The sequence below is a fragment of the Uranotaenia lowii genome, chromosome 3 (genome assembly GCF_029784155.1).
Source record: "Uranotaenia lowii strain MFRU-FL chromosome 3, ASM2978415v1, whole genome shotgun sequence".
Taxonomy (NCBI): Eukaryota; Metazoa; Arthropoda; class Insecta; order Diptera; family Culicidae; genus Uranotaenia; species Uranotaenia lowii.
Genome location: NC_073693.1, coordinates 215721223 through 215748325, shown reverse-complemented (window position 1 = coordinate 215748325; position 27103 = coordinate 215721223). Strand labels below are relative to the sequence as shown.

The window sequence follows — 27103 nt, the reverse complement described above, 5'->3', positions numbered from 1 at the left end:
TCTATTCTGCACCTACTACAACGACATAACATACGCTCTTCCGTCGGGGTGTAGAATGTTGTATGCTGATGACCTGAAAATTTATCGGGAAATCGAAAGCTACAACGACTGCTTAGAATTGCAGCAAATGTTGAGTAAATTTCTTAAGTGGTGTAATTTGAATTGCTTAACGGTCAGTGTGGCGAAATGTAACGTGATAAGCTTTACACGGAAAAGGAATCCTCTGACTTGGAATTACACTCTTCATGATACCGCACTTGAACGAGTTTCCGTTGTGAAGGACTTAGGTGTGCTTCTGGATTCCAAAATAACTTTCGAAAACCAATTGAATCATGTTGTAGCAAAAGCAAACAGAAATTTGGGATTTATGCTGCGAACCACCAAGGAATTCACAAATCTACGTTGCCTATGAACTATTTATTGTGCTTTAGTGCGCTCGCACCTTGAATCAGCGGCTGTCGTCTGGTGCCCCAGCCACGCTACCTGGATCAGGAGAATCGAATCCGTGCAATCGAAATTTACCCGCTCAGCACTTCGGATTTACCCCTGGCCAGTTTTGGGAGAATCTCCAACGATGTTCCTGGTTTAAACTGGACAGCCTCGCTGACCGACGTGAATTCCTGAAGGCGGCGTTTGTTGGAAAGTTGCTGCTCGGTGCTATCGATGCACCAAACATCCTTGAAAGAATTGATTTCAACGTGGTACCTAGACAACTGAGAACGCGAGAATTTCTTCGGCTTGGTTTTCATCGAACGGTTTATGGTCAGAACGAGCCTATTCGTGCCATGTGTGCAGTATTCAATGATGTATATAGTGAATTTGATTTTAATTTGTCCAGTGATACATTTGTGAATCGCTTACGAGCTACAATGCTAAGTTATTTATTGTTTTGTACAGCGTTTTTAAGTTAGCTTCTTTTTTGTTAATCCATTAGTGCTAGTTTTGTCTCCTGATAACTGTTATATCGTTTATGTGATCTTCTTAGATGGGTTTTTTTGCCTAGTGCTTTTCCCATCACATTCATTTAGACTTTCGGTCCGATGGATTAAATAAATAAACAATAAACAATAAACAAAACCCTCTTCTGGAGACATTCTTCTTTGTAACCATTTCCATTCATTGTGTCACCAGTGATGAAAATCTTAGTCTTCTTCCCACAACTACAGATCCCTTGCCAAATAATCAACTTACGAGCAAATTTATCTGCAAAAACAAACTTGAATCTACCCGAAACATTGCCTTTACGCTTCGCAAGGTAAAATTTGTCCATCAAAATCCATCCGTCGTACTTGATCAACACTTTCTCGTACAACTTCCTTGCCCTGGTTTTGGCAACCAGGTTTTGTTTCAGCGTCCTGTTGGGGTGTTTGCTTGCATGATACGACCGCAAGCCTTCTCGCAAACAAATTCGTCGAGCTGTACTGGTCTTGGTTCGTCTTAAACTTTTTTGCCAAATCACGCAAGGAGATTCCAGGATTATTGTGAACTGATCAAATTACCTTTGCTCGCAGCTTCCGGTCAGATGTTCCACTTTTCGCCTGGTTTCTTTCGCTCGTAAGGGTCTCCCGGTAACGTTGAAGCACCGAATTCATAGTCGATTATGGATATTTCAGGAATTCCGCGATCGGTTTCTCTACGTGAGTGTGCAGAATTATCTCTCGCCTTTCGCGTTCCATCGTCGATAACTTTTGACTGACTGCTTCAATCTTGATGAAATTTTCACCACTTAGTAAACAAACCATCCGGATCAAAACACTGTCAATAGATTCGCGATGTGACAACTAGAGGCGCTGCAGAAAATGAAAAGATGCGACTAGATTCTATGTGAAACAGACTTTACGCCCCTATGCCCCTTAGACTGAGTCGATTTGGGGTCATTTTGGAATTTCTCAAACCCTGGGGTCTAAAAAGCTTCATCTTGGTCCAAAACTCATCCATGATTTTTTGCAAAATTTTTAAGTAACGTTTACATGAGTAAATTTGAACTTTAAGGTTTGTATGGGAAAATTGAATATTTTGTACTGAAAAATCAACATCATTTTTGATTCATCTGTGGTACCGAGCCAGCTGATGGTTTTTGTGACAATTTATAAAATTCCTAAAGGAAATTTTCCGTTGAACAACTTTGTCGAAGACCGTAACTTCGTATCTTATTAAGAAAAAAAGTTATTAGCTGTTTAACAGGGATATGTCTTTTTGCACTGATAAACAATAAACTCAATTGACATCCCTGCAGGGTGCCTAGCGAGGTATTGTGTGACGACTTTCCATGCAACACTTTGCGAGGCCCAAGCAGTGATGTCAATTGAATTTATTGTTAATTAATGCGAAAAGACATGCCCCTGTTAAACAGCTAATAACTTTCTTTCCTAATAAGATGCGAAGTTACGGTCTTCGACAAAGTTGTTCAGCGGAAAATTTCCTTCAGGAATTTTATAAATTGGCACAAAAGCCATCAGCTGGCTCGGTTCCACAGACAAAACATAAATGATGTTGATTTTTCAATACTAAATATTCAATTTTCCCATACAAACTTAAAAGTTCAAATTTACTCATGTAAACGTTACTTAAAAATTTTGCAAAAAATCATGGATGAGTTTTGGACCAAGACGAAGCTTTTAAGACCCCAGGGTTTGAGAAATTCCAAAATGACCCCAAATCGACTCAGTCTAATGCCCCTATGCCTGAAAGCTGACCAGGAAAATAAGAGATCGTACTCGCAGCTATTCTCATAGATACATAAACTCTCACCAAGTAAACATTGACGAACTCCCTTCCGATGACTCAAGGTATAACCTTTCCTCGTAACAACTCAATATCTGACGTTCTGCATTTCGATCAAGTGTCGCTCAGCATTAACTCCAGACTGTTATTGCACACCTGGTGCTTGTTGCTACGAGTCGAATGATTTTCGACGAAGCAAAGCGCCATTTGATAACAAAACGATTCAAAGCACTGCGACATGACCGCTAGAAGCGCTCGAAGCGATTTCTGTCAAAGTTGAAGAAGGAGCAGCTGATTGTCGTGTTCTCAGAAGAGAAACTTGTTTCGATTGATCCGATGTCCAATTCCTTCGAATCGATACCCATGAATTTACCCATGAAGGCTAAGATGTTCAAGAGAACGTGAAATCCAAGTGGACTACCAAGCATCCCACTGGAGTCATGGTATTTGCTTCAAATGGATTGAAAATGCCTCCTGTTTCCATAAAATCTTGATTGAATACTAAAGTTTTCTAGACATTTTGAACATTCAGGTGGTTTCGAGCAGTCTTCGGCGAACCCAAGAATGTTGTATTCCAACAAAATGGAGTCCATGTCATACCTGTCCGAATTTGAACTCCCTCTACGATTTGATATGGGCTTATGTTCAAGCAAAGGCCTGTGTATCCTCTCACCCAATTATCAATTCTCTGAAGGGTTCCATCTCTGAGGCGTGGGCTTCTATGTCAGAGGCTTATATTGCAAAGGTATGCTCCCTATTCAGGTCTCGCCTGGGGAGATTGTTTCTTAATACGTTTTTCTACATGCCTGAACGAATAAAAAAGTTTTTAAATCGTGTCAACATCAAGAAAAATGATTTGAACCTTTATGACAGATTTTCTCATTTTTTATGGGTCTTTCTTTACACTGAAGATGATGCTATAACTTTGATGCATCAACAGTGGAGTCGATCGAATTCAACTTACTTGTCTTTACGCCGATTAGGTCTGTCTACTCCGACCGTGGTCCGGTCCTACTGCTTTCTATGGAACGGGCATCCATAGATTCTTGGCACTGTGGGTTTTTTCGCTTGTGCTAATCAAATGTCGTTCACCTCGGTTTCGCACCTGTCACTTAACTCGCAAGGGCATGGCTTGGTGATAGGGAATAAGGCTCGTTCCATGTTCAAAAACAAAATACATACTCCAAATATTCAAAACTAAACTAAGTCGTGAAAATACAGTCGATCAAAGTTAGTCTCAAGTACCTTTTTTTTAATTTTTGTAGCAATAGTTTATGTACAATCTTAGTGAAACATTTTAAATCTTATTAATTAGATTTTATAAATTTGTTTGGTTGTTGTTGTAAAGAATAGTAAAATGTCATTTTAACATGGAACTCTTCAAAAAATATCTTTTTCCATTGAGATTCATGGTGTTAGTTAGTTCAATTAGTATCGTCACTTTTTCCCACATTAAATTATCTATTATTGCCTGCCGCTACTTTGTAAAAAAAAGGCGTTTCCCGGTAGGAAGCTTCCACAATCTCTGGATGGCCTCAATACGAGGCACGATCGAACCAGTAAAGCTGCAGTAAAGACCCTTGAGACAATAAATATGCTTGAGATTCAAGGGAAGGCAATTGACATCACACCAGGCGGCGAAGATGTTAAACTGGCTCTGCAAAACGTTGACATCTTCTGGGCTGTTGATGGGTTGAATTTTAAATCGTCGGCATAGATCAGGAATATTATGGGTCCTAGATGGCTCCCTTGAGGTACTCCAGAAAAACCTGTTCGTACAAAAAGTTTCCATCCTGTCAGGTAGCTATGGAACTATTCCAGTAAAGATCCGCAAATACCAATACGATCTAGTTTGGCTATGGATATTTTGTGGTTTACCTTGTCGAAAACCGCAGACAGGTCGGTGAAGATGACGTTGGTTTGAGATCCTCTGGCAAAGCTGTCTTGCACGGAAGACGTTAACGTCAACAGGTGTATTGTTGTAGAGCGCTTAGGCATATGAATCATGTTGTTCGTTAGAGAAATAAAATTTGCAGAACGAGAAAAATGTATCTAATACAACCAGCTCAAACAGTTTGTTTATATTCTTCCTGTCACCTTATTTATGGGCCAGCCTCTTACCAAATGGAAGGGGATGTGGATTCCGTGATGCTTGGATGATTCGTTTTATAGGAGTCAGCAAACATATGAGGTATATATTGCTTTAGGAAAGTCGCTGGTATGCTATCCGGACCTGCAGAAAGACTGTCTTTCAGTTTAGCAGTCACCTTCAAGATGAAAGGAAGTACTCTGACGTGGGACGTTACTAGCCGCAATAGTCAACTGGTCCTAGCGTATTGAACCGCAATTAAAAGTGCAACGGAAATTGTCAGCAAAGAGGTTACAAATATAACGGTCCGAAGTTGCCGACTTATCTTCCAAAAACATGTAGGATTGTAAGCCGGATTCTTTCCGTTGGTCCTTAATGTACTGCCAACACGATTTGGGTCTAGTTTTAAAACCACGCTGAATCCGGATAAAATAGCCCAACGCGTGCATAATTTTTTATAAGCTGAGTTAAGTTTGCGATATTGGTTTTTGGCGTGAAGAGACTTGTGCCTCATGTAGTAGCGCAGGGCTTTGTTCTTGAGTGCTTTCATTTGTCGCAACTCTTACGTGACCCAGGGAGCACGTAGGTGAGTGGCTGCTGAGCGTTTTGGTACGTGATGATTGATGATGTAGTCGATGATATGGGAGAACTTCAAAGCAGCGGCGTTTGGATCGGAAAACTCGAGTTCAGAATCCCAGTCGATGACGTCAAGCGTTTGTTAAATAGCGACAAAATCAGCGTTCTTGCAATCGAGAAAAAAGGATGCAGGCTTCTTGATAGGAGTCACCATTTCAGAAATTTCTAGCGAAAGCAGCAGTGCCGGATGATGAGGAACAAGCTTAACCAGCGGTACAGGAGCTAGTTCAATCGTGGCAAATTGCATTCGTCATTAACAAAACAGAGATCAAGCAGGCGACCATTATCATTCTCAACGCTGTAAATTTGCGAAGAGTTGCTGTTCTGAGTTAGTTGAGTCTCGAGAATCAAGCGGAGGGCGTAGTAAATGAAGATCTCGCTGGATCAGCAAACAAAAAACCGCACTGGGAGGAACACCATTTAGGTCCGGGCAGGTTGAAGTCGCCAATAATGAGAATGTCGTCCTCAGAAACAGTAAGGGAACACAATCGGAAAAGGCCTCGGGAAAAGGACTCTACGAAGGTTGCGTTTCTAGCACGATCAGGGGGTAGTTATAAAACCCCGACAACGGTTTACCGTCGATTGGAATGGCTGAAAGGTCGGATCTGATGGCAACCAGAACTTCGCCGCCGGTGGATTGAGTACTATTGTGTGGACCTCGGTCACGCCGAAACACTGTGTAAGTAGTCGGAACTAAAAACCCGTTCCTCCGTAGCTGCTGGTAGTTCCGATATTTGCGGTCACGCCTCTTTAAGAATTATTTTATTTCTATTGACATGGTGTTCCGTCTCACGACATTACCTGATGAACAATATTCCTCCAATGCACTCGGTCCATTGAACCGTTCTCCAATTCCTAGGGCATTCCACATTTGCCAGATCCATTTCCATTTCATTTCGTCTAACCACCTCGCTCTTTGGATTCGTAGCGAACACCTGTTTTGCAGGACAGTTCTCCGGCATTCTCGCAACATGCCCTGCTCAGCGTATCAGTAAAGCCCGGTAGAGTCACGCGAGTTCGTGGTTCGTCCTTCGCCTCCACACCCCGTTTTCCTGCACGCCGCCAAAGATGGTTCTTAACACTCGTCGTTCGAATACTCCGAGTGTACGCAGGTCCTCCCCGAGCAATATTCATGTCTCGTGCCCGTAGAGAACAACCGGTCTAATGAGCGTCATGTGCAGGTTACACTTCGTGCAAGGGCTAAGTGTTCTCGACCGCAGTTGCTTTTAAAATCCATAGAAGGCACGATTTCCGCTGATCATTCACTGCCGTATCTCATGGTTGGTGTCATAGTCTGCGGTCACAAGTGAGTCGAGATAGACGAAGCCTTTGACTATTTCCAGCTCGTCGCCGCGGCCTGTATCTTGCTTCTGAAAAAAGTTAGATTTTGGCGCCACCTTGCGGAGAAAAACAGAACTAATTCAAATCTATCAATAGATAGCGAAAATATAGTCGAGTAACTTTGTCGAAGACACCGATGAGCAACAACGAAGCCTCTAGTCTGCAGTCAATTTTGACCGCAAAAGTGTGGTTCCTGGCCCACTGTGCGCCGTCGATCGTGACCTTATTATTACTGGACAAGCGGGTTTGGTCGGTCTCGGATCCGCAGGCCAGCATGTTCTTCAACTTGGACGTATTAATCACCAACCCAATCCTTCCTGCTTCGCATTTCAGCTTGCGGTAGATCTCCTTAACCGCCCCATATGATCTGTCGACTATATCGATGTGATTGGCGAAGCATATAAATTGACAGGAAATGTTGAAAATCGTGCCCCACATTTCGCCCATCGCTCGTCAAATAACACCTTCTAGCACCACGTTGAACATCATTCAGGATAGACCATAGCCCTGCGTGATTCAAATGATCTCGAAAAGTCACCCGAAGTCCGAGCCCATTTTGAAGAGTTAAGTTGCTATCCTTCCCCGTCGAATAGTTGCTATTCAGTTGGTGAATGGCTTCCTTAACTTCACTCATCGTTGGAAGTGGCTCCACCTCGTCGTTGGCCACGCCGCCTGCATGTGCGGTGTTCAGGTGTTCATCGAAGTGCTGGTTCCATCTTTTTATCACCTCAAGATTGTACGTCAGGATGCCTCCGTCCTTATCCCGGCACATTTCGGCCTGCGCCACGAAGCTTTTGCGGGATTGAGTTTCTGATAGAACTTTCATGTTTCTTGGAAACGAGAAGCTCCTTGAGCTTCTCCTCCCCAGGTGCCGCCATTTCTCCCTAAAATTCGGAAACCCTGTCTATTCCGCTGTAGGCGTTCTCTTCGTCCATCATCCTCCTACACTCATCGGCAAACCAGTCGGTCCGTCGAGTTCTTTCCACATGCCCGATGAAATTCTCCGCAACGCTATTGATGGCTGTCTTGATGGTATCCCAACAGCCCTCGAAAGGGGCTTCTTCAAGCTCATTGTCATTGCCGGCAGAGCGCTGCTTCAAGCGATTGCGCGTAGTCTACCACGACCTCAGGTTGCTTCAGTCGTGCGTTATAAAACAGAGTCGGGCGTCGGTTTTGTATGTTGTTCACTACGGAGAGTTTTGGGCGCATCTTCACTATCTCCAGATAGTGGTCTGACTCGATGTTGTGGCGACAGGATCTGATGTCGAAGATTTCCAAGAAGTTTCGGCTGTCCATCAAAACGTGGTCGATCTGTAATTGCGTTTTGTACGATGATCTCCAGATTTGCTGGAAATAGGTACTACGTACGGCCATTCGTTTCGAGGCGGCGAAATCTGTTTCGACTGTTTTCGTTGGTCAGCTGGGGCGCCAAGCAGGCGGGCCAATTTCCGCAGATGTTTTTTCAGAAGTCAGCTTTGCACTGATTTTATACCGAAGGAGTGCTCATTATTTATTTATTTGATTCATTTTTGGTTAGAATACCATACAGACTAACTTAAAACTAAGACATACTACTTAATCCTAATTTAAATCTACGTTTACACATATCGAAATTAAAAAGATGGTACACTGAGTTGAAACGTTCACAACATTTATCTATGGGATGGTTTCGGCCATATGCAGTACGGTGAAATGGTATCCAGAGGAACGGACGTTGTCGTAGTGTCCTCGTTGATATGTAAAGGTTGACGCGTTCCAATACGTAAGCAGAGTCAACACGATTAGTTAAGACATCAAAAATAAATGTTTGTTGTAGCTCGGTACGACGCTTTTCGAGAGAAGCAATGCTTATCAGAGCATACCTTTGCTCGTACGGCGGAAGTCGAAGTGGTTCGTTCCAAGGAAGTCGCCGGAGAGCGTACCTAACGAAGCTTCGCTGGACACGTTCAAGTCGGTAGCAGTGTGTACTCTGAGTAGGAGCCCATACCTGAGCGGCGTATTCCATAATGCTACGAACCGAAGAGCAGTACATTGCTTTCAGTGCATAGACGTCGTCGAAGTCTTTCGTGCTACGACGCAAGAATCCTAATGCAGCAAAACCCTTCGCAGACGTGAGCGCGATGTGTTCAGCGAATGTTAGTTTGTTGTCAATTTTCACTCCCAGGTCGAGAATTGATTTGACATTCTCCAATGTCGAACCCGAGAGTTGATATTCGAAGTCGACTGTGTTACGTGCACGAGTGAAGTTGACTATCTTGCATTTTTTGGCGTTTGCCGTCATTCCATTTAAGCGGCACCAGTCTTCTAATCTGCCGATGTCGTTTTATAAGGCAAGACAGTCAACGGAACTGCTAATTCTTCTGAACAGCTTCAAGTCATCAGCATAAAGTAGAGTGTCGGATTGAAAAGTATTACATAGGTCATTCACGAAAACTATGAACAGAAGGGGTCCAAGGTGACTTCCCTGCGGTACTCCAGATGGGGTGTCGAAAGTTCGTGATCGTGAATTCCTAATTTTCGTTAAAGCCTGTCGGCGCAACAGATAAGAGGCAATCAAATCAAGTGACCAAGCTGGAAACCCTAGACGATCCATCGTTGCAAGGAGAATTCTGTGCGGGACACGGTCAAACGCTTTTGCAAAGTCAATATAGACTGAACCCACTTGACAACCTTTCTCCAGACTATTACTCAGGAAACTAACGTAACACATCAGATTCGTCACCGTAGACCGTTTCTTTACGAATCCATGCTGAGACTCTGAGATAAGAGGTTTTATGGCAGCATACAATCGCTCGTGCATTAAAACTTCGAAAACTTTTGAAATTGAATTCAGGATTGAGATTGGGCGGTAGTTTTCGACGTGATGGGCATTGCCTGATTTATAAATCGGAGAAATTGCTGCAACCTTCCAAGCACTGGGAAACGTCCTTTCGTTGAGCGATCGATTTAAAATACTGCAAATCGGGACAGCTACAGATGCGGCGCAATGTTTCAGAACCACAGGAGGAATGCCGTCAGGACCAGATCCTTTCGTTGGGTCTACTGCGGTCAGCTTCTCGTAGATATCCTGAACGGAAAAGCACGGCAAGGGCAAGTTTATGTCGTAAGACTCGAGCGATGCGAGGTAGCTGTTGTCTGGGCCATTACTAGGTGGAGAGTAAACGCTTTGGAAGAATTCAGCAAACATATTTGCCGATTCGGTCAAGCTGGAGGAGGTTACACCGCGGAAGCTTACATCAACATTTTATACCGAAAACAACTTCATTGTTTCATAACTTTTGCTCCTATGGTAGGTTTTTTTGGTCCAAAACGAACTTTTCTAGTCTCGTCAAGATCTTTCGAACCATATATTTCACATCCGTGTACATCAGAAACCCAAATTTGCATAGTCTTCTCTGACTAGAACACAAAATACGCAAATAATCGCATTTCATTTATGTCTTAGGCAATAAATAACTGTATGGTTTTAAACGAGAGATTTATTGATTGCCTATTGGCCACGCAAGTTGTTTTGCAAAATCTGGTTGAAAGAATGAGATGAACTTAAGCTTCCAAGTTTGCTTTATAATCTATACCTAGTAGAATTTGTGAAACAGTTTATTCCTATTTCGCCATTCTAGTGGTGGTCTTAAAAATGAATATTTTCCAAGCCCTGGCAGCCGAGACCGGACCGGTGCCGATCAATTCTCGACCAACCGGAATAGAACCATCGGGCAGCACACATAGTTATCGGGTCGTAGCAAGGCGTATAGGGTGTTGATGATAGTGTGACATGTTCTGCTATTCGTGTCCCCTAGCAACTCAACAGTAGTGGCAGCAGCTCCTGTCTAGCAGCAATTGTGTCATCCTACTACTGCTGCAGCTCCGTCACCGCAAGTGTGAAGAAAAAAACATGGAATGGGATTAACCGACATTTGCATGTAGTGCCTTTTTGACCTTTTAGTCATGAACGGAGGCTCCTGTCTCGGGTCAGCCTGACAGAGACTGTATGTTGACAATGTTCGCCCTAGTCCGAAATGCACACAATATGAGGAAGATGATGATGATGATGATGACGTTGCTTGCTGCCACAGATATAGTGGCCTGAACACGGGTTTTTGCTATTTAAATTCCGATACATATTTCATGTCCCTATCGGAACGTCTACAAACAGTGTTGGACGCCGAACGGGTAGTAAGGAAGCTTATAATAGAATTGAATTTGAATGTTATGGACATTCTCATTGTAATATTGAAATATTTTAAGACTTTAAGATAACACAATAAAATATTAACAGTAGTTGAAGATTAGACTAGTTCACTTTTCGGCTTTTTTCGCTGATCACAACGCCACTTACAGGGTTTCATCCTCATTCATTTTCAAGTACTCTGGCCAAATTTGAGCTCATTTGAATAAGTTTCCAGCGTGCGCTAGGAGTTTTATTGAAAAAAGTCCATTTTTCTGGAAAATTTCCGTAGATGTGTTCTAGCAAGCTGTTGTTAATAAAAAATGATAATTTTATAGTGCTCGGTGATTGATATGACAAGCATTCGTATGGACCTGTTTTAGATAATTGACTAAATCAAACCGAAAAAATTTAAAAATTCATGAACTACCAACTTTTACAGAAAATTTACTTACAAGTTGAGAGCTTAAAATCAGTAGTAAATAGAAAAAAAATATTTTCGATATAAATTTTTCATAAAAAGATAGCCTTTTTTGTAACCTTCAATTTGATGTATAACACTTAATGAGCGCAAAAGTGCTAGCAAAGTTATTCAAATATCTATGCAACAAATTTGATTTGATAAAAAAATATTTTTCATTCAAGTTTGCTCCACACCAACTTGTGCACAAGAAAGGATATTTTATTTAATCAAGTACCCCATGACGGGGCCAGGAGTTAAAAAAGCGCGCGCTTTGATCAAGTTGTAAGCAAGTCCTCTTGATGCCACGTTTTGCAGGTTGCATGATGCTAAAACTTGAATGGAAACAACATTATGATTCAAAGAATGTGATGTGAATGTTTGAATATCTTTGCTTGTACTGTTGCGATAATTAAGTGTTATACATCAAATTGAAGGTTACAAATAAGGCTACCTTTTTATGAAAAGTTTATATAAAAAATATTTTTTTTCTATTTACTACTGATTTTAAGCTCTCAACTTGTAAGTAAATTTTCTGTAAAAGTTGGTAGTTTATGAATTTTTAAATTTTTTCGGTTTGATTTAGTCAATTATCTAAAACAGGTCCATACGAATGCTTATCATACCAATTACCGAGCACTATAAAATTATCATTTTATATTAACAATAGCTTGCTAGAACACATCTACGAAAATTTTCCAGAAAAATGGACTTTTTTCAATAAAACTCCTAGCGCACGCTGGAAACTTATTCAAATGAGCTCAAATTCGGCCAGAGTTCTTGAAAATGAATGAGGATCAAACCCTGTAAGTGGCGTTGTGATCAGCGAAAAAAGCCGAAAAGTGAACTAGTCTATTGAAGATACATTAGATACAAGAACTTTTCTAGTGCACTCCATCCTGAGAATTGCTCAGCTTGAGTGCCGATGCACTCACTGGCAATATTGACCGGATCATGCATAAATATGACCTAAGCAAAAACCAGCAATTTGTAAACATTTTCCTATTCCCAGAACACTTCTGCCGAAGCATTTGATTGACTTCTCTAGTGCTATATTGACCATTTTATGTCCCCGTTCTGCTCATTCCACCCTAAACCGTACATATAGTCTACACCCAAGTTTGATATCGGTGTCTTGTTTCATTCATTCATTCCCATTTCCATTTCAGATGATACTGGCGAGACAATCACCGTTCGAGGCTGTGCCCTGGACAGCGGCACTCTGACCACCGATACGGAAATCATCCGAATGTCCCACTGCGGCCGGTTCTTCTACGACGATAGGTAAGTCTGAGCGAATGGGAAACCGAGCCTCTGTGCCCCGGTGTTGATTATTGATGAACTTATGACATTTCGTATTCATTTGATGAACTGTCTGGTTGCATATTCGGGAAACGCTTCGATGCAACACACCTTGGGGCTTTAAAGTTGGTGAACTAATAGTGCATTCCTTCGATTGAATTCCATTGAAAAAGTCAATGTAGAGAAATTTTGGTAAAAACATATCATTGTTTTTGGCTGATTATTTATTATTTTAACTTAAAAGGGTAACACAAAAGTTTCAAAACTTAGCCAATCTCAAAAGAAATTACGTTAAGTGAAACTAGTTTAGAAAACACTCCCATTTTTATTTTATTTACATAGTATTCCGTCTCATGACATAACTTGACGAACAAGAAAACATTCCCATATACAGGGTGACATTGACAAAAAAGTTCCTGAAATTTTTGAAAAAATTTCAAACCCGTAACCTTGATTAAAAACAATTCAAATTGAACAACCTGAATTTCAAGAATTATTCAATGGAACGTTGGAGGAAACATTAAACGAAAAAACATTCTCAATACATTCCTTCCATCAGTTGCGAATGACACTATCAGTGCAATTCTATTGGACATCTCCGGTACCGTATTGCGAAGCTGAGAGTTTTTCCTACAAGATGAATTTCATTGGATGTTGTTTTAGCTATACCTAGCTATACCTCTAGGTTTGGCAGGCAAGTAGTTTTGACCCTAAAGTCCCGAAAGCGGAAAAACAGCTTTTTACAGATGACAATGGTCGATTTTGCGGAATTCGTCAAGCTCCAATCCTAGTGAAGCTGTGAATACATCTGAACCAAAATGCTCCATTGTGCTCGGCTTTAGTACGTCACCGATGAACAGGTTTGATCTTTTTCATGAAAAACCGTAAACAAATTCCAGCTATTTATTCATGCCAAAATATGCTTCTGCTGACCCTCCTTGAGAAGTTTGTGGTAGTGAAGTGGTTCACCCAATAAACCATTAAGCTCTATTATAAGCCAAATAATGGTTAAATAACAGCACTTGAGTACTGATAAGCCTTAAGGCTATGAAGCTTCGAAGTAGGCCGTATATCAGTTTGTTTGCAGTGCTTCAAGGCTTCAACCCCTTTAAAAAAAACGCAATGCTGATTTGCGGCTTTCACTTGTCATTTTGAGGAAAATCAACCACAAACATCAAACTTATGCCATATTCGTTTTCATCTGGTGGAAAGATGGATGTGCACCAACTGCTGTCATCTTCATATAAAAAAAAAACGCTTTGACAGCACTTGGTGCACTACCGGTGCACCACCAGGATGAAAACGAATATGGCATTAATGTGAGAAAAACAAAACGAACATTACCCAAAGGCAGGGTTGCCAATATTTTTTTTCAAAAATCAGGAAACAGGCGAAATCAGGCTACGTTAACCCTCATCCGCATTAGATTTCATTACCCTAATCAGCACTAGGAGTGTCAATTTGACACTCCAAGCTAAAATCGTCATAACTCTTTTTATATCTAACCGATTACAATGAAACTTACATATATCACTAGAAACCTTGTAATGTCGCATCATTATTCATGATTATTGGCTTCATGATGTAGACATTAACTTCAGCTTTCATATGCATAAAGCAAATATTTTTTGAACGTGTAATATATGAACTACAGCACTTTTCCTTGGGCATGTTTTTAGATTTTTTGTTCTTTCATGCTGAATAACGAGAAAACTATAAGCTTTAGCTATATATAATGTTCTAAACATATTTTACTGACATTACAAGGATTCTATTGATATAATTTTTGTATTAAGTTCAAAATAATTCAAACGAATTAAATAGACTTTACTTTTGGAGTATCAAAATGACACTTTAAGTCGGAAAAGGGAGTTTATTTGTCCAGGCTTCCAGGGTTCGTCCATAAATAAAGATGCAATATTAAAGAACTTTCGAATTCATTTAGAGTCCCTGAAGAAATTTTTCTTTTTTGAAGCTTCTGAAAAAAGTTACAAGCATTCAAACTTGCAATAGTGCCAAAATGACACTCTAATGCGGATGAGGGTTAAAGTAACTGAAATTTTGCTCAAAGCGATGACCTTTTTTTTGGTCATCGCTCCACATTTTCACTGTTATTTAGGTACCGCAGAACGTGTTTCACTGCTTCCCAGTGGATGGTTTTTTGTTGAAGCGACTTAACCTATTCGCATTCGCATTCGCATTCGCAGGAGCAGTCGCCTAAAACTTCGGTTGGCGCTACGCAACAACTCTCCGTTTTATGAAATTACAGTCGGTCGGATTTGCAACATCTTCTCTTTCAAGATTGTGGAACATTTCCTGACTTATAATTCCAATAGAAGCTAGGTCTCCCATTTCGTTGCCTCAGATTATAAAATCTCTTAAAATGGAAAACTAGCCCCCACAGAATGTTGATGGTGCCCTGGCCGAACCCTGCGGACTGTGTGAGGAAGGGGCAAGGAATGTTAGTCAACGTTTACTTTACAGATAGATGCAGAGATCTCTACGACCCATCCATAAACGTGAGGAGGTTTTGGAACATTGTTAGTAAAGTTGGGAAAGGTTGACCCTAGGAGATGCTAGGCCAGCATTGCGGGTGATGATTTCGTCCTACACCTCCTATGCTCCTAAAGTTTCCTACTGAAACTCTTAGCACTAACTATGAGGCTTGTGGTCAGAAATTCTGACTAACATGAACAACGTAATAAGGATTATAAACCTATGTTTATAAAAATAAAACTTCAACAGCGCCAAGTTCAAGGGAACATTAATGAAAATCGAAAACAAAATCATTCAACCACAAACGAAAATCAAATATTTCGAAATCCTAGCATTTATTCCTGAGGTACTAACAAATTTTCAAAACGATCTGATCTGATAGTGCAATGAACTGTTTTATATATTTATAATACGTTATGCTTAAACGTTTTTTTAATCCTTATCATATTGTGTTGTTTGAATCATTTTATTTGAAGCAAGAATTGGCCTAGATTCTTTTTGAAAATTTGTTGTACAATTTCTATCTTGCCTCTGAAATAGTAATAGTTAAAGAACTATCTATGGTAATAATGAGTGGCAAATAGTGTAAATGGTATTATTTAAAGGATGTTTTTGATTTGGGTTCCTGCAGACAACCCCCCCCCCCCCCCTTCCCTCCCTCTCTTACGAAAATACTCGCACGCAGACTCATCCATTCATATATATAAATATTTATTTATTATACCCAAGCATGGGGATAGTGGTCACTGTCACGTCAGAACAATAACCATACGCTAAACATTGGCATGCAAGCCCGAGCCAATAATGCATAGTATACACCTTAATAATCTAGTGAATCCCAATCAGCCCAAGGGAGATACAAATACATGTACAACGTTCAACTCCTCACACCAGAAACCAACGTTGAACTCCTCACACCATCCACTGAAACACAGGCGCCCACCCACCCACACACCCACCTGAATTAACAGGTTCGGACATTCTAGAAAAATTATCAGCATGCATTGTGTTTCACTTTGGCAACGTACTAAAACATCACTCACCAAATATTTCCCATTAGGTTATTCCATAATTTTCTAAGAATGCATGTGTAGATAGTTGTTTTGAGATTCAAATTTTGCACTTTTAATTTCATTTTTTTAGCTATTCAGTTGATAAATTATTACTAAACATTAAAGTATTCATTTTACCAAAATAAAGGAAATTAAATTATAATCAGCGGTGTTTAAACTCGCCTCGGAAAGAATCATTCGGCTGATTTTTTCCGAGTTTAACTTGTTGTGTGCAGATTGATTTTATCTTCGTTCCAATCATGACGTGATTGCACACAAAACGAAGAGAACAGTTCCGAGTTGATGTTTTCCCCTCCTCGCAGGAATAAAATCACACCAATGAAACAACAGAACGAAGCTTACCGTACACGAATGCTCACGAGCGATCGTTGCCCGACGGACCGAGTTAACATTCCTCGCAACCTTCTCTCGCTCGTTTCCCGTTCCCTTGCATCTATCACTTTTAGCCACGCCCCCATGCGTTGTCCGATTGATGTGTTCGGCTGCCGAACGAAAACGATTTTTTCTTTAATTCGCTGAACTGTTCTTTTGCTTCGCTGATGTTTCTCCCCCGATTGCTGTTTACTCCTGCCGAGTTTACCCGAAGCTTACTTCCTGATGCTTTCCGAGTTGAACTTTAGATAGCATCATTGCAGATTGAGTTTAACGAAATAAAATCGTTCTGCAAAGAAGGGCAAAGTGCGAGTATGTAGACTCGCGATTTTAACATCTCTGATTATAATATTCTTAAAGCAATTCTTCGTGAACAGTTACATTCTGTATGTTGCAAAATGAATTAACACAATTATTTAACTACAAAGATTCCACTATGTCATCATCTCTAGAATCTAGGATCTGTCACAGAAGATTTGGTAAGAAGCTACTTCTTTTTAAATGGTTAGTCCGGTGTATGCCCATTCTCATATGAATTCACAACTCAACATCATAGCAGTTCACAGAATCAGATCACTTACATACTCATACAAACTAGGGTTATTATTATATTTTTCAGTTCTCGGAGAACTGTCCTATTCCGGAGTAACCATTCTTTAGCGAGTTTTAAAATGTTTATCCTCCCGTTCACAGTTATTTCTGATAAACTTTATTGCTAAAATTCGGATTATGATTGCTCGCGTTTCATTGCAATGATGCACAGAGATTGTATTTTTGAGAGATAGATTATGAATTTAGAAAATTAATCAGGAAACCACCAGTTATAGCGTTTGATTGTCAAATGATTGATCTAATATGCTAAAACTGAACAAGAAATAAAAATTGTGCATATAAATAAATGAATTTTGGAAAATGCAAAGTCCACCGATCTTCTCCAAATTTACAGTCTTCAATATGAAAAGGCTTTTGAAAACATGGGAGCTTTTCTTCTAGATAAACTTGCATGCGAGTTTCAATCACATTTGGTTCATGACATGTTTCTACATACCTATTTGCGAAATATTTCATGTTATGGGGAATTGTAAAAAATCAAGTTTCAGCTAAATTATCAATTTCTGTAAGATATTTTGAAAAGTTATGAGCAATACATACAAATAATAACTTGAAACCACTTAGTTGAAGCGACCTAACCTATTGACCGCAAAAAGGATGTCGGGTCGGGTGCATTGCGCCAAATACATTAAGCAGCCAACCGCCTCTTGATTTGGAACCTTTTCCATACACAGCAAATTTTTTTTTGCTGGAAACCAGCAAAATTTTGCTGGTTTTTGTCCCGCTGACTTTCCAGCAAAATTTCCAGCAATTTCAATTGCTGGAAAAAACAGCAAACGATAATGCTGGTTTCCAGCAATTCAAATTGCTGGAAAATCAGCAATCCAGATTGCTGGAAACCAGCTATTTCTTTCAACACAACCGGCAGTATTTAGTATGAAATTTATATTTCAATTCAAAATTAAAGTTTAATATTGGCTGTGCATAAAATAAGCAATAAAATCAATTATTTTCTCCCATTTGCAATAAGGGATTAATTTATTTTCCAAAAAAAACTTCTTTTTTTCACAACTTTCTAACACCGGCTCTGGGGTGGCCGCTTTGTGCCAAAATGTTGATCATCCGCCACCTGCAAAAAATAGTTTTGATTAGTATCTTCTATGGAATATCTACCTGTACAATGAAAACTTACCCTTGACTTGATGCCTGGTTGCTAGAATATAGAGGAAAATAAAATAATTATATTAACTTAACCTAAATTCGTAAAATAGAATCTCACCTTACTTCAGCGTACGAAACAAAAACAAACTCGATTGCTGATTTTCCAGCAAACTAGATCAATTGCTGGAAAGTCCAGCAATATGAAAACCGATTGCTGATTTTTCAGCAAAAATGACAAGCACATAACCGAATGCTGAAAAATCCAGCAATTCGAAAACCGATTGCTGGTTTCCAGCAAAAATTCGGATTGCTGAACGTTTCCAGCAATTTTTTTTGCTGGAAATCGAGGCAAAAATTTACAGTGTACGTTCGCCATCACGTCCATCGCTCGACATCAGCTTGGTTAGCTTGACACCAGGATTCAACGGGATAGCTACCGGCTTGGCATTCTGGATCTGGAACTTTTCCAGAACGGTCTCGATGAATGCCTCTTGGTCCAGCGCGATGGTGTCCTCCAGTCAGGTGACTGGGATGCCCAAGCAGTTCCGCACTGGTCCCAAATCCTTTATTCGGAACGTACTGCTTAGCTTCATTTTGATGTAATCTTTTTCGGTCTTGTCGCTTGCGAAAATCACGACGCCTTTTTCAGGCGACATACTAGCGGTCGCTGTCCAGAGCGTCCAGGTTCTTCGAAGCATGGCGGCTGTTCCATGAAGATCTCCTCTTCCAAATAACCTTGTTGGAACGCGGTGATTGCATCCATCTGGTCGATGTGTAGATCGTGCTTAAATGCCAAGACGAAAAGGTATCTCAGGGGACTGTGGAGAACCACGGATGAGTAGGTTTCGTCGTAGTCCACCCCCTTTCGCTGAGAGAATCCTTTGATGACCAGGCATCCAAACTGCTCCAGTTTGAAAATATCGCTGGAACGTTTTCCTGTCGCTAGTCCTTCGCCGGCTTGATTCAGTACCTTGCAGCCTGATTTGTCAAAAATCATTCGGTGGCCTTTGGTTGGTTTGGTTGACGGAAAGCAAATTGACTGATAGTTCCGGTAGATACTGAACTTCTCTAACAAGAGTATCGTCATCGTGGCAATGTGGACGCAAAACAACTGAACCTGTTGCTTTGATCTGCATGCTTTTCCGTCTGCTGCTACCACCGTTCCGCTTGAGGGCTTCATGTTATCCAGCAACTCGCGAGATTTCGTCATATGGACACTCGCTCCAGAGTCGAAAATCGAATTCGTCGTTTTTCACAGCTTGATGCGTGAAGAAAGCAGTGAAAAAAACGTTGTTCGATTTGGTGCTCCTACAATCCTTCGCTAAATGTCCGTACTTGTGGCATTTTCGAAACTTTGGGCCTTTGGGGGGGAACCGATTTCGTCTGTTTGCTGCTACCGCTGCCTGGACCACCATCATCGTATCGCTTTTTTGATGAAAGCGCCGCATCAACCGTAGGGATTTGGAGCTCTTGCAGCAACTTTGTCTTGATTGTGATGGTGAGCCCGGAATTCTCCAGGGCCATTATCATGGGACGGTACTCCGATGGAAGCCCTGCCAGGAGCATGGAACCAATCCACTCCTCGGAAATTTGAAAACCGATATTGTTCAGTTGATGACCAGCCGAAATGATGGTGTTCACGTAGTCGGCCATGGAATCGCAGAATGACAGATCGGTTTTTTTGTGAATCATTGAAGAAGACCAACCCACACCAACCTTTATGTCCGGACCACGGTCCTCGAATGCGGAATCCAATTTCTCCCATACTTCTCGAGCAGTCCTGGCGTCCATGACGTAGTCATAATTGATGGGATCGATCAGCAAAATCACCTTCGCTCGTGCCTTCCTATTCTTTGCACCGTCGACGGCTTCGTAGGTTCCATCCGGCTTGCGCTCCGGCTTGACGGTGCTCCAGAACTCTTCGAGTTCTAAAAGAGTTTGCACCGCAAACTTCCAAGTACTCCAGTTCTCGCGATCTAGGAGTCGTTCGATTTTGGGGATGCTTGAAGTGCTTGAGACGCTTGAAGGAATTCTTGCTGAATTCCGAAAAAAAAATCTTCCTACCAAACGGCTTCAGTACATCACCGAGGATTCAGTGCTGAGTGGTTAGCAGTATTGGTCTTGAAGTAACACTTTACACTCAAAAAACAGCACAGGGGTCCTTCCAGAGACACAGGTTTGATCTTTTCCATGAAAAACCTTAAAAATAATCAGGAATTTATTTTTGCCGAAGAATGTTTCTACTGATCCCTGATCCTTGAGATATTTGTGGTAGTGAAGTGGCTTAGTTATGAAAATTTTGGCGTTGGTTATGAAAAGACTCTGAAGTGGCGAGCAGCGTCGAAGCCATGTTCCTGTTACTGAAAAAAGCGTATGGAGGTATAGAAGGCTTTTTAAGCTTTTTTGTATTTTTTCGGCACAACCTGAGGCCAAGATTTCAAAGAATTATATTAAAATTTGATTGATTCGATTTGATTATATAGACCCCGTTTGATTTTGGCAAGACTCTCCATAATTTTGTGTTGCCAAAATCGGACGTTTTATTTTACGAAAAAAAAACTCATAATCATTATTAACATAATTTTAAGTCCATTTTAAGTATATCATGTTTTTGATGCGATTAGCGCTTGTCTTGTTTTGTTCACAATATTTGTTTTTTTTTTTTTTGTCATATTTGCTATTTTTTTTTGTCGTTTTTTATCTTTTTTAAGTTATTTTTTGTAATTTCCAGTGTTTTGATTGTGTTTGTTTTTTGATTATATGAAATTATCATCAATTTTGTCATTTTCGAGTACTTAATTATTTAAAAAAGGGGTTTTGTAGTTGTATTTTGTAACCATTTCAGAACGTATAAGCGTATTTATGGTGCCTGTCTGATTTATATTAGTCCTGATGTAACGGAAAATATAAGGCAATGTCGTTCCAAAAAACTGTTTGATTATGGCACATGTGCAAAAATCGGATGTTGCCAAAATCAAATATTGCCAAAAACAAACGGATTCTTAGTATACAAAAGATCTTAGTATTATTCTTTTTATTTTATTCGAAATGAATCCATCAGGAAAGGTTAGATTGACAAAGAAGTTAAAGAAAATCAAAAATACTTTTTCTTTGAAAATGTCGAATAAACATTTACTGACTGAACTGTGCAGGATTTAAACACGCAATATTCGGCTTTCTTGGCCAACGCATTACTGACTAAGCTAAAGGAGACTGTAGTATACCCGGTGGATACGGGACAGAGCATCAATCTTGCCTAGAGAGTCTATTTCGGGATTTCTCAAATCCCAAGAAATTATTAAAAAAAATCCTGGGAATTCCCGATCATAATAAATCGAACTAAATTTTCGGAAATATACATTACCTTAATTGGAAAAAAAATTATGTTCTACCCTGGAATATGGTTAAGGTTGTTTTTTTTTCTTAACATTTTTAAAACATAGGCACCAGCAAAACAAAAATTATATCTAAAACAGGGTTTTTAAGAAACCCAGCCTTGAAAGTGAAAAACAATGAACATGTTAAACCAAACAATTTCAAACAAGAAACACAACAAGAACCGTTCAAGGTATTAAAATTTCTCATTTTCATTTCAAAGTATTCATAAAAAGTTCAAGAAGTTTTTGCCACTCAGTGTAATGTAAAAGGCCAATTATATACATTTGGAATAGTAAAGAATACGTTAAGATGGGTACGTATTTTAAATCATAATTATAGCTGTGAATTGAAATTTTATTAACATAAGTAAGTGGAACACGCACTGAGGCTAGTGTGTCATTTGATACGAAGGAACGTAACAAATGATCGTTATGATTCCATTATTTTAAAGAAATAAATCATTTTCCATCCTAGATTTGACTTCACCCCACGAAAAAAATCTGTAAAATTACATCACATGCAAAATCGACAACAATCACCAACAAAATCGATTAATTTACTAGCGGGAAAACTGCTTCAATAAAATACTCTGGTGCACGACTTGACTTAACACTTTGTTGACATTTGTGTGTCTCTGTTTTTGGCAGAATGTATTTTTACATGACATTATAGCGTTCAGTGTAATGATATATTAATTTGATTCAAATTGAATGTCCTCATTTTTTGCTGTGTAGGTCTTCTAGAAATTGAGTTTTTCAAAAAAGCATTTGTCGGGAGTTGCGAGACTCTTCTCGAGGTTGACGCCAAAATAAACAAACCAAAATTATCAGTCGCCACTGCACTGTTCTGCTTTCTTGAACAAAAAACGGAGTTAAGACATGAAACATGGAACTCGTAATATGGAGTCGTAAGATCAGAGAAGTGCGATGTGAGATGTGATGAAGGAAATTTGAGAAACCAGAAGTGGCTCGTGATAAAAACGCGGGACGTGCGAAGTAAGACGTAGCACGTATGAAGTGAGATGTGAAGAGTGAGACGTGAAAACGAAAAGTGAGACGAAAGACGTGTGAAATGAGACGCGAGAAGTGAGACATGAGAAATGAGGCGTGAGACGTGAGACGTGAGAAGTAAAAGTGAGACGTAAGTTACGAAAAATGAGACATGAAAATTGAGACGTGAGAAGTGAAGTTTGAGAAATGAAAAAGAGATGTGAGAAGTAAGATGTTAGGCTTGAGACATGAGCCATGAGCTGTGAGAAGTAAGAAATCAGAAATGAGATGTGAAAAATGATCTGTTTGACGTGAGAAGTGAGACATAAGACGTGAGAAGAGACACGTGAAAAGTGAGACGTGAGAAGCGAGAAGATAGGTGTGAAAAATGAGACGCGAAAAGTGAAACCTGATGAGGTGAGAAGGTGAGAGGTTAGATGTCAGGCGTGAGACATGAGCCGTGAGGCGTGAGAAGTGAGAAGTTAGAAATGAGATGTGAAAAATGATCTGTTTGGTTTGAGAAGTGGGAACTAAGATGTAAGAGAAACGAAGACGGAGGTGAGAAATGAAATGTAAGGAGGGAGCACTCGGTCCATGGCAACCGTTCTCCAATTTCTCGGGCACCCCACGTTCGCCAGATCACGCTCCACTTGGTCTAACCACCTCGTTCGTTGCGCCCCTTCTCGTCTTGTTCCTACCGGGTCCGGTAGGTACCGGTTCCTACGCCTTTATATTCACGTCTTATATTTCATGTCACAGATCTGATGTCTTTTATCTCATGTCTCATGTCTCATGGCTCAAGTCTCAAGTCTCTGGTATCAGATCTTATGATTCAAATTTCCAGTTTCAGAGCTTAGCTACCCCCTACTTCTAATTACTGAGTGGTTTCAATTGACAAGGACATCCGTGTTAATAGCGAAACCCGTGCTAATTGCGAAAAATCATGTAAAAAGCCGTACAAAAACGTGCAAAATCCTTGTTATATAGAACAGTGTCTTTCAAATTGAGATGGACTCTTTCATAAAAGTAATGACCCTCAGCGAATACTCTATACACTGACTAATAGGTAAACTTTGGACGTGTGGTTAATGGACAAGATGTGAAACCTTTAATTCTTTCATATTACCGAAAGCCCTTTATTCTAAATATGCTATAAATATTAGGAAATTCATTTTTTCTTCTCTCATTGCTTTTATTCGCAATGTGGTATAAATTTCGATGTTTACAGGGAATTTCTGTTTAAAAAATATCCAGATGCAATGTCTTTCAAATCTTAATTTTTTTTTAAGATAAAACATCTCTCAACAGCAATGAAGAAACCATTTTTTCGGAGATGAATTTGAATTATGAAGGACATTTCTATGTAATATTCTCCTAATAACCTCATCAACCATAATCGATCTCATGAATTTTATCGTCTTATAATCTCTGGGTTTTTTTCTCTCTCATCCCGAACAGATACGTCCATGGGTGCCTGCAGAGTTGCAACGATGCCGACGCGTGCAACGGAAGCACCAAACCGGATCCAGTTCGCTCCTTGATGGTTTACCTCACCGCACTCGGTGCAGTTCTGGGTTGCGTGCTGTACCGTAGACGTCCAGAAGCTCTCACCAACAGCAACAGCAGCAGCCGAGCGATGGCGTCCTTGCAGCACCGATCCTTTCAGCTTGACGTCGCCACTACCGGAAGCTAACAAAGTGGGAACAACTAGCTGCCTAATCAACCGCATCGGGCGAATAATTTATGAAAACTGTGAACCATCGTAGCGTTTAGTTAGATCGCTATAATATAGAAGTGGGGTACCTACCTTACTAGTTTGTAGTAGAAAAGAGGGTTATCTTTCCCGGTGCGACCAGGATGTCACGGTTGGAAAATGAGAATTATTAATAAGATCAGGAGACACAGAATTAGGCATCAGGTATTCAGCGTCGGGTCATCCGGAGGAAGATTCCCAACATTGTCCACATTCATTGTTTGTACAAAATAGCGGCACAAATCTCTCACCCAACTTAAGAAAAAAAAAACATAAAATCAGCTTTTGTAGCTTCGATCGATGTAAAATATATTAAATAGTCACTAAGCGACGCCTCCCCCCAAAAAGAAGGGCGTTCTTATCGCCGGACCAACCGGAAAACAAAGGTACACTGCACTAATGCTGGAAGGAATTTATACTAACACAGAGAAAATGTTCTGCTCTACGAGAAGCAGTCGTCAGAATCAAAAAAACCGAAACCAAAATTCATACTAAAGTTAAAAATAACATTGAAATCAAAACTTGTAATAGGAATCTTAAATGAGTCTTATTTGTAGCACAGTTAATCTCTAGGTAAATGATGAAAATCAAAATAGGAACGGAAAAAAACAAGAATAAGTCAATACATTGTAAATTATAACGTAAAAAGTGAAGAACAACGGGTGATCTATAGAACAAAGTAGTTGTATCTGCTCCCTGATGAAACGTGGATGGAATGCAGTATTTGAGTATTTAAAGTATGAAAAACATTTTTTTTATAATTTACCAAAATGATAGGTATATTTTATTTAAGTTTAATGACCAACCATTTGGGTTTTCATAGTTGAAAACTCAAACCATCTTGACAATTTTAATTTATAAAAAAAATATGTTGAAAATACAAAACAAAATTTAACATATGCATGAAGAGGACAAAGAAAAATAATGAACTCCAAATGTTTAAAAAAAATTGAACTGGAATTATTCTTACGTCCTGAAGTTTCTGAACAGAAAATTAAACTTCAAAACATAAATTTTATATGACTCATTTCGAAATTTTAAAAAATTTCAAAATTGTTTAAAAAAAGAAGTCTATCAGGAAAGCTAGGATTTTCAGGCAAGTTGAAGGAATGAATTTATATACCTATATGTCCAAGAAAATGTTGAAAAAGAATTTGGTGTTTTTCGAAATTTGTTGGGAAAAAATGTTGTTTCTTTCACCTCTTTGGAAATTAAACCATTTCGGATGAACTCTAGAACTGATGTCAAGTCGATTTCGTTTCATGCAAGAATTGAAATGTTTGAAAAAGGAACAAAACTTGAAAAGATCATAACTATGTTAATTTTCATAAAACCCACTCTTAGAAAAGGGAAACTTTCAATTTTTTATATGTTTTTTTTCATTTTTAGCTCTTACTTCGGGATTGAAACAAAAAACACCACTTAGTGTTCATGGTTTGAAAACTGAATTTGAAATAAGCGTTCAAATTTGATTTCAAAATCTCAGAATAACACCATGATCAACTTTTGGTCATGTCAAAGAAAGTAAACTGAATGAAATGAAATGAAATTTCTGTAAATAATTATTGAAACTACAGCCAGCAGTGTAATCGTGTGAAAGATTGAGTTTAACTAGAAGTAAAATTTAAAAAAATCGTAAAAGGCATATCATTCTAAATGCATTGAACAACTTGAAAAACCAAAGGTTTTAACAACTTTTTCACAGACACAATATTCAATGTGAGCGGAGTATTCTAAGTTAAGAATCAGAAATCCGAACCAATTTAGATTTTCAGAACTCCGAATGAGAGTTCAGAATCCGAGATTTGGTAAGAAAATTTCGAAATATGTACTCCTAATACGAAATTCTGAATTATAAATTTTTTACATATCCAACGTTTCGATCCTTATAGGATCTTCATCAGGGAAATTTATCATAAAATTGAGTTTACGTCTATTGAATCTAAAAAATTCTTACCGAAAAAGTTGTGACATAAAACTACAAATTCGTCTATTAATGTTAAAAAAGACACAGACATCATACACATTTCATACCACAACATTTTTCAGTGTCTCGGAAAATACGAAAAAAGAAACCAAAAAATTACATACCAACAACCATACTCTATGAGTACACCACGAACGCCATTATAAGTTTAAAAACAACATAAAATTTTGAACACAGTGGAAGTATTTTGTTCGTAAAAAGTGTTACAAAAAATCAACAAAAGCCCAGAAAAAGAACTTTTGACTGTAAGTCACACAGCTTCGTAAAAATTGCTGCGAAAATTTACTAACTCCAGGTGTCCGTTAATTAAACTGCAACTTAACAACGCTACCAGGCAATACTGGGTCTACAATCGACTATGCTACCGTCGCTATGTGGATCGTACTCAGAGTGAGCTTCGCCGCAATCCGAACAAGTTTTGGAAATTTGTTAATACCAAATGAAAGGAATCTGGTCTGCCTGCGCAGCTGCATTTAGACGATAGAACTGCCGTATCACTTGTTGAAAAATGTAATTTATTTTCGGAGCACTTCTCCAGTGTATTCTCAATACAATCGCCAACCGCAGATCAAATTAACGCAGCCATCAGACGATTGCCCATGGATGTGCTAAACCTCGACGTGTT

The 27103-nt window shown here is 39.5% G+C and overlaps 1 protein-coding gene across 1 annotated transcript in view; it reads left to right on the top strand.

The window, feature by feature from the left end:
- The window catches only part of LOC129755658 (uncharacterized), a 105583-nt gene extending 80368 nt beyond the window's left edge, over window positions 1-25215 (top strand). Inside the window, exons 4-5 of the mRNA XM_055752272.1 lie at window positions 12585-12699; window positions 24197-25215. Coding sequence (XP_055608247.1) covers window positions 12585-12699; window positions 24197-24431 — 350 coding nt within the window. The 3' untranslated portion in view covers window positions 24432-25215. The remainder of the gene's footprint in view (window positions 1-12584; window positions 12700-24196) is intronic.
- Window positions 25216-27103: the final 1888 nt, after the last annotated feature.